Genomic DNA, 8,341 nt, shown 5'->3' on the forward strand with positions numbered 1-8,341 from the left:
CGCAAATGGCTACCATATTGAAAAATATACTATTTTTGTATGATAATTATGGGTTTTGTATTTTATTTTAATAGAAGTTGATGTTGCTTTTGCAATTATCCATCAATTTTTTAAAATTAAACACTATCTACAGATTTGCATCGAAGCGTTTCTTATGATAGTGATTTTAATCACTGTCAGATTAAATCTATACTGGACCCTACTATGCTATGTCTCCACTATGCCACGACCCCACTGTGCTACCCTTTTTTTAAAATAAATATTGTTTTGAAGATATTTTTAATTTTGTAACATACTTATATAATTAAAAAAAACAGTATCTTATTTAACATATTGGTTAATAATATGATAGTTTTATACTTTAATAATTGATTATATTATATATATTATATTAGACCTGTCCAAAATACGGTACATGTCTAAAAAGTACGATTATTTATTTATTCTGGGGTAAAATATCTATTTTTTTCATTAAAGTTCATTAAGCCTATCAATATTTCTGTATTATTACAGCTAAAAAAAAATTCTTATCTAAACATTTTCGCATCTAAAAGCATTCGCGCCTTTTAAATATTACCTGATAAGTAAATGACAGAAGTATTTATTGATTAATTATTGGTACTGTGCCTACTAACGTCCCGCGTAGATACAACTGTTTATATGATCAATAAATACTGGTTTGGTTTTGGTAACGGGTCGCAATTAAGGTACTCAATTACAAAAGAGTAAAAGTACCGGTGTACTGAATACTTTAGAATCGCTTACTTTTCAGTAACTGTACCGAAAGGAACGATTCCATTAAAGGAACGAAAATTCCCACCACTATATGTATGCATAATAATAATACATGTATAATATCACGCATTTTTCCTATCACATTCTGCCTCCAACTCAAATACAAAAATGATCATAACTCCAGAAATAGTGGTTCAAAAGTAGTTTAAAACAAAACAAAAAAATAATTAAAAAAATTATAATTTTTAACTCATACATGATATATGATATGTTTACATGAGTTTGCGTCCCTGTAATTAGTGAATAAATTGTTAATTAGTATAATAATTTTCGATAACAGCTTCGGAACAAATGCTTATTGGAATAAGTTATTTATGGAACAAAAAGTAGTGATTCTTAAAATGATGTATTCCTAGCTCTTATCATTTTACGGATTCACTTAGTAGTAATTCTTATCACTCGATGAAGAATAGATTAAAGATAATGAATTTTCAAGTATTAATTGTTTTGTTTGTAGAAATTTTCTTATACTTCTCAGAATTTATTGTCTACCATTTGTTAAGATTTAAGAAATCAATATTTTTGTGTGATTTTAGAACTTAGAATTATAATAATAATCCAATGGTAATTAAATATTTCTTATGTTAAATTAAATTGAAGTAGTGTAATAATAGTAAGTATATTTTTGTAAATAATCTTTAAATTTATAATTAAGTAAAAATTCTCGATTCTTATTAAAAAAAACTAACTTGACATTTTTTTAGTTAAGTTCTTTTATAAACTTAGTTTTCTAATATCTTGCTTAATATACGACATTGTAAATTCTGAAAATTGGAGATAAAAATGATCTAATTTATGATTTTAATACCTTGAATGGTAATTTAATAGTATTTATATATCATGAACTACTATCCTATACAACATGTTCTAAAATTAATGGTTTAATAACATTTATATAAGCTTAAAATAGCATTATATAATAAATAAATTATTAACTTGCTCTACAATATATTTTAAATACTATTAAGATATTTATACATATATTTAGTATATTTCATAATCTTAAAAATTATAGCAAAATATATTGTACTGAATTTAAAGTTAAAAAAAAAATACTTTTATGAAAGATAGAAATTAAATACCACCCTGTCTATTTCAATTGTATACACCAGTTTTTCTCAATTGGGAAGTTACAACCCTCTTTAGAGTTGCGAATTAATTATGAAAAGTTGGTAAAATATGTTATATATTTTATATATATAAATAAAATGTTATAATTAAAAAAAATGTTTAAGTTAAATTATATATATATATCACTATGTGCCTAATTAAGTATTGTTATAAAAATTAAAGTCCATTACAAGGTTTACCTAAAATACCTAAAATAGAAAAAAAATAGTTAATAATATATTCTATTATGTATACAATAGCAGATTGTGGAAACCAAGAAAACTAATATTCTTACTGTATTTTAATTAGCAAACTATATTTATGAAACATCTACATTTATATTACAAATAGTTACTATTTTTAATACTATTTACAACTGTTTTAAATGGTATTTGCTTTTATAAATAAATAACTAATACAAATATAATTTTTATAATATATTTAATTAGGTTGTGCGTTATTGTAAAATTTGTATATTTTATGAAGTACCAAAACGTACATATATTTTATGTGCATTGTACTTAACATGTCCTATGGTGGAATTGGTGGTCAAGACAATGATAAAAATGGTATGTAGCCAGATTAATAATATATTTTGTTTTTTCATTATAACAACTTATTATAAATATTATTCTTGTACTATAATTTTACTGTAAAAATATTTTAGGATCATACATGGATGGTATTCCAGTTAAAATTATTGAAAAGTATAAACCTCCTAAAAAGATAGCATTACCCAGTGTTCTTCAGCATAAACCTTCATCTCAAGCATTAAAATACGAGGTAAAACTATTGTTTAAAATTGGAAATTATTTTATTTCATCTATAAAATATATTTATTATATTAATTTTGTTTACAGTATAATTTTAGTTTGGAAAAAAAAGTGTTGGAAAAAATGTCAATTTGGAGTAAATTGCGAGAAGATTCCATAACTAAACGCCATGTTCAAGTTGAAGAGTTAAAAAAATTAGATTCACTTAATTTGCATAAATTGACTTTGATAGATTCATCACACCAAAATATACAAGTTTTACAGCCAATTCCTGCTCAAAATAACTCTAAGGTGTCTTCAAATGAACCCATAATTTCAAAAAATATTAATATATCAGATTTTGAATCTGATACATCCAGTCCATTTGATAATATGGAATTGAAAACTATTAATGATTTAGAAGAATTAGCTACTGTTTTAAAACCTACATCAATTCCTTCAACGACTCAATATGATAGTTCTCAGATCAAAAATTCAATAATTTCTCAATATAATACAAAATCTACTTTTAATGAACATATAGATGATAGTTATATAGTCTATCAATCTGTTAATCCTAGTACACATATAACTCAACCATTTCATACTATTCCTAATACAATGTTGAGTAACAATAAAAACACACTAAGTGTACCTTTTGTTAGTATGTCAAATGTACTTTTAGAACTACAAGATGACCTTAACTCAATAAAAGATAATCAAGAGTTAGAAGTAAGATTTTGTTCATTATCGATTTAAATAACTTAGTGAAAACCTTTTACAAATATGGTTATAATTGTTTTTAGAATGCTACATCACAAACGCCCAATTTTATGAATAATAGCTCTAATTCATTAACATCATCACTACCAAATCCATATAGGTCACTTTCACCTACAACAAAATCGCTTGTGGATCAAATGAACCAAATGGGATTTCCATTATCTCGTGCAGCAAGAGCATGCAAACTGTTTGGTAAAGATGAATCAAAGGCAAGTAGAAAATTATTTTATTATTAAAAAATTATCTGTGTAATTTTTTTAATAATTAAATTGCTAAGACTAGAAAGTTAAATTTCTATTTTTAAAGTTTGAAAAAAATNTCTATTTTTAAAGTGTGAAAAAAATAAATATTTTATCAAATTTAATGAGACCTATTAAATTTAAATAGCATGTTAATATTTTTATTGACTAAAATAATAGAAATAAATGAGTTTGATTTGTGGTTCTATATAAGTATATATATCAATGAAATATAAAAATTATTTGAGTAATAACTATTATTTTGTTCTAGGTTATAGAGTTTTTAATTCAGATACATTCCTTAGAAGAGTCTAGTGGTTACCCAGCAGATCGAATAGAACAAGCATTAGTTACCAACAATTTTAATCCAGATAATGCTGTATCATTTATGAAAAATGTCGATAGACTTATTGATTTTGGATTTCGAGAAGAGAATATATGTAGTGCTCTTGTTAAATGCAATAATGATCCTGATAAAGCACTTGATAGTCTAGTGTCTTATTGAAATTATGTTTAAGTGTGTTGCCTTTACTTAAAAAATATTCATTCTACATTTTTATAAGCATGAAAACAGGTGCCCAAAATTGTGATACATGTGTTATAATGCTATAACATGTAATAAATTTTATAAGTATTTATATATTATACATGATGAGTTTTTATTAATCAAGTGCCTATGTTAGAAAGTCTCATCATTTTATAAAATTCAATGTTTTATGCCGAGATTAATTATTGTACAAATTGAATAAATAATCTATCCATTAAAATTTGATTATAATTTTAAAAATCACTGAAATTTCTTGTTGAATCTTTGCATGAATAATTAAAAGGTTCCTTTAAATTTGTACTGATTAAATGTTAGATATTTTGTGTTTTAAATATGTTTTGTATATTTGTACACAAATATATATATATGTGTATATATTATTTTTTAAATTCTACTATTAAGTCTGATAATTTGGACTAAAATTTTTTTTCTATGCTTTAAACATCTTCTCAATATAACAACATTTTTTCTAGTAAATGTTATTATCAATCTTGTATTAGTCATTGTTTAATTACGTTACAAAAATATCTTTAAAAATATATTACATAATGTTTTTTTTTTCTTTTCAAAATTTAATCATATGTTCTATAATTTTCAAAAAAAAATGTTGGTCCTCTTCTTCTCCATAAAATATTATAACATTTTGTTTTTAAATGGTAACATATATGTTAAATTAGCTTAAAAATAAGGAAATGACTGGTTAGTAACTTTTGAACCAATATTTTGGAAGTTATTAATACTTTATTTTAAGAATATGAAGTTGAATTGTTTATTATTATTTCTAGACATTTATAAATTGCTATTAAAATACTAGTTCCAAGTTATTATCAACCAATCATTTTCTTATTTATGAGCTGGTTGGAAATATATATTTCTATTTAAAAAATAAATTGTGATACTAGTTTAAAAGATAAAGAATAGAACCAACATAAAAAAAATGTAGAACATTGATACATATAACTCCAGGAAAAAAATATTATATTTTTAAAGATATTGTGTAAATCACAGTTGAACAATTACCCAACATTTTTTGGGGGTAAATATATACTAAATAAGACAAGTAATTTAAATATTAATTTATTTTTACATTAAGTTGCAAAATAAAAAATATTGTTCATAATATATTACAAAGTTATAATTGCTTAGTAGTTTAAAGTAATCATTTATTAATATTAAATATTAAACATTTAATATTAAAGTATTTAATGAATTAATTTTATTGTTACATTAGCGTACAAGGTAATTCTTTTTACATTAACCAATCAACTTCTCTTAAATTAATACTTCTACTCAAGTACAAAAATGTGCATATAATTTAAAGAACTCTTATCCAGTCTTTATTAATTAGTTAATTTTTTATTTTATAATCTAGTTTAATATGTATGTTTCCATTTAAATAAATAAAGTTGATCCCTATAAGATATAAGAATGGAACTAAAAATTACTTTAGAACAGATAGAAATACATATGTAGTTTTTTTAGTTTTAGTTATTATCGAGGTGGACATAATGCCCATGCTCTCAAACCTGTTGGTCCATTGTGCGTATCTCATACCGAATTGTCTTAATTTGGTTTATCCACCTAAGTGTTATCACCGAAGTGTTAATATATTACCAACCATAAAGTCACCTCTAGAGATGACCAAAGAGTCCTGTCTTTCTGGCGAAATTAAGTATCTCTCTGGGTTTTAGATTTTTAATATCCTCTTTTTCAGGAAATGGTTTATTCAAGTAGTTTGATCTTAGCGTGGACAAGGCTTCACATTCGCACATGATGTGAAATGAGTCTTTCTCTTCTACTCCACATTTCCTGCACAATGGTGATTCCGATACCCCCATTGCGTTAAGATGCTTAAACAGGTGACCATGTCCTGTCAGTAGACCAGTCAGGGTGCTTATTTGATGTCTAGTCATGCTATTAAGATCACCCAGCAATAAACCAGGGGTCTTAATAAACATTTTAGATTGTCTAGGTACTACCAAGTACTTCCAGATTTTCCTGTGTAGATCTCTGCACCAATTCTTGGGTAGCGCTTTGAGCGATTGCTCAGTGAGCCCTACCACTGGTTCTGGTCCAACATAGGTGTTCTCTGCTCCTTTCCTGGCTAGAAAGTCAGCATTCTCATTTCCAGTGACACCGTTGTGTCCTGGTACCCACGCTAGTGTAACTTTGTTGAACCTCGATAGTGATTCTAAAGTTTCCCTGCATTCGAGGACCAGCTTTGAATTCACCTGATCGTTACAGAGTGCTTTCAAAGCCGCTTGACTATCACTTAAGATAGTTATCTTCCTATTTTTGTATACCAGCAGGTTCTGAGCCCCTACCAGTATCGCCATCACCTCTGCTTGGAAAACAGAGGGNGGTTCAGAGCCCCTACCAGTATCGCTATCACCTCTGCTTGGAAAACAGAGGGTGTTGTGCCCAATGATATACTGACATTTATTCGTGGCTTTAAACCCCAAATTCCAGCACCTACCTTTCCTGATTTTTTGGATCCATCTGTATATATCACAAANAATATTTTGGATCCATCTGTATATATCATAAATCCTCCTTTTTCAGTCAGGTGGTTAATATTCCATTCTATACGTGTAGTGATCTCCACTTTGTAGGGAATGTTATTCTTAAGAACCGGTTTGATATAGTCCAAGGGGTATTCTAAAAAGCCCTNATATAGTCCAAGGGTATTCCAAAAAGCCCTTGTCTATCTCTTATAGTGTTTTACTATGTCCTGTTGTGTCACTCTCCAAAGTCCACATACCTAAGTTGTGGAATCTTAGTGCTGTGGCTTTGGCGTGAGTTTTAACCTCTAGATGCAGAGGCAATCCGATTAGTGCCTTTAATGCGACCGTTGATATAGTTCTTAATGCTCCAGTGATGGCAATAGCAGCCATTCTCTGTATGCGACTAAGTTCTTTCCTGGCTGTAACGAGTGCTGNGCCGTTGTGTCCTGGTACCCACGCTAGTGTAACTTTGTTGAACATCGATAGTGATTCTAAAGTTTCCCTGCATTCGAGGACCAGCTTTGAATTCACCTGATCGTTACAGAGTGCCTTCAAAGCCGCTTGACTATCACTTAAGATAGTTATCTTCCTATTTTTGTATACCAGCAGGTTCTGANCGTATACCAACAAGTTCAGAGCCCCTACCAGTATCGCCATAACCTCTGCTTGGAAAACGGAGGAAGCTGTGGCTTATGACATACTGACAATTATTCGTGGATTTAAACCCCAAATTCCAGCACCTACCTTTCCTGATTTTTTGGATCCATCTGTATATATCACAAATCCTCCTTTTTCAGTCAGGTGGTTAATATTCCATTCTATACGTGTAGTGATCTCCACTTTGTAGGGAATGTTATTCTTAAGAACCGGTTTGATATAGTCCAAGGGGTATTCTAAAAAGCCCTTGTCTATCTCTTTTAGTATTTTACCATGTTCTGTTGTGTCACTCTCCAAAGTCCACATACCTAAGTTGTGGAATCTTAGTGCTGTGGCTTTGGCGTGAGCTTTCACCTCTAGATGCAGNCGTGAGTTTTAAACTCTAGATGCAGAGGCAATCCGATTAGTGCCTCTAATGCGACCGTTGGTGTAGTTCTTAATTCTCCAGTGATGGCAATAGCAGCAATTCTCTGTATGCGACTAAGTTCTTTCCTGGCTGTAACAATTGCTGTTCTGGTCCACCTGACTAGGGCACCGTACAATATGTGTACAACCAATACATAACTCTTGGTTTAAGACCCCATGTCTTTCCCAAGGCTCTGCTGCAAGTCCACAATGTGGTCATTGCTTTTTTGATTCTTGACTCAACATGTGATTTCCATTTTAGCTTACTATCTAAGATAATACCTAAGTATTTTACTTCCTATTTTAAGCTAATTTTTTGTCCATTTAGAGTAAGATGTCAAGACTGTCTAGTCCTATTCTCCTTCTAGTGAACATAACAACCTCTGCTTGTGATAAAAAAATTAACTTAAATGATGCGGGCTTAAAATAAAATTATAAATCATCGTGAGTTTGATTCTATTGATATTAAAAAAAAAAAAAAAACCCAGCACAGTGGGGTCGCGGCATAGTGGAGACGTTGCATAGTTGGGTCCAGTATAGATTTAATCT

General features: G+C 28.7%; 2 protein-coding genes across 5 annotated transcripts in view; one reads left to right on the forward strand and one right to left on the reverse strand.

Moving 5' to 3' along the window:
• Positions 1-4,345, forward strand: part of LOC126894239 (ubiquitin-associated protein 1-like) — a 62,099-nt gene extending 57,754 nt beyond the window's left edge. The window contains exons 1-6 of one of the 3 annotated variants that reach the window (XM_050665100.1): positions 1,228-1,408; positions 2,355-2,474; positions 2,573-2,688; positions 2,766-3,389; positions 3,464-3,649; positions 3,951-4,345. In XM_050665100.1, coding sequence (XP_050521057.1) covers positions 2,414-2,474; positions 2,573-2,688; positions 2,766-3,389; positions 3,464-3,649; positions 3,951-4,184 — 1,221 coding nt within the window. In that variant the 5' untranslated portion in view covers positions 1,228-1,408; positions 2,355-2,413 and the 3' untranslated portion in view covers positions 4,185-4,345. Of the gene's footprint in view, positions 1-1,226; positions 1,409-2,354; positions 2,475-2,572; positions 2,689-2,765; positions 3,390-3,463; positions 3,650-3,950 lie in introns of those variants that run through there. The other 2 variants (XM_050665101.1, XM_050665102.1) reach the window with 2 other exon arrangements.
• A 1,261-nt stretch (positions 4,346-5,606) lies between these two features.
• LOC126894245 (uncharacterized) lies at positions 5,607-7,712 on the reverse strand. 2 transcript variants are annotated; one of them, XM_050665113.1, is made up of 3 exons: positions 7,471-7,712; positions 6,619-6,698; positions 5,607-6,565 (listed from the first exon to the last, which is right to left on the reverse strand). In XM_050665113.1, exons 1-3 carry the CDS (start codon positions 7,691-7,693, stop codon positions 5,858-5,860), a joined length of 1,011 nt encoding a protein of 336 aa, XP_050521070.1. In that variant the 5' UTR covers positions 7,694-7,712; the 3' UTR covers positions 5,607-5,857. The 2 variants fall into 2 exon arrangements, with proteins under 2 accessions (XP_050521070.1, XP_050521071.1); XM_050665114.1 differs by lacking the exon at positions 7,471-7,712 and having other exon boundaries at positions 6,619-6,735.
• Positions 7,713-8,341: the final 629 nt, after the last annotated feature.

This window comes from Daktulosphaira vitifoliae, unplaced genomic scaffold (assembly GCF_025091365.1).
Source record: "Daktulosphaira vitifoliae isolate Bord-2020 unplaced genomic scaffold, ASM2509136v1 Scaffold_1, whole genome shotgun sequence".
Lineage (NCBI taxonomy): Eukaryota > Metazoa > Arthropoda > Insecta > Hemiptera > Phylloxeridae > Daktulosphaira > Daktulosphaira vitifoliae.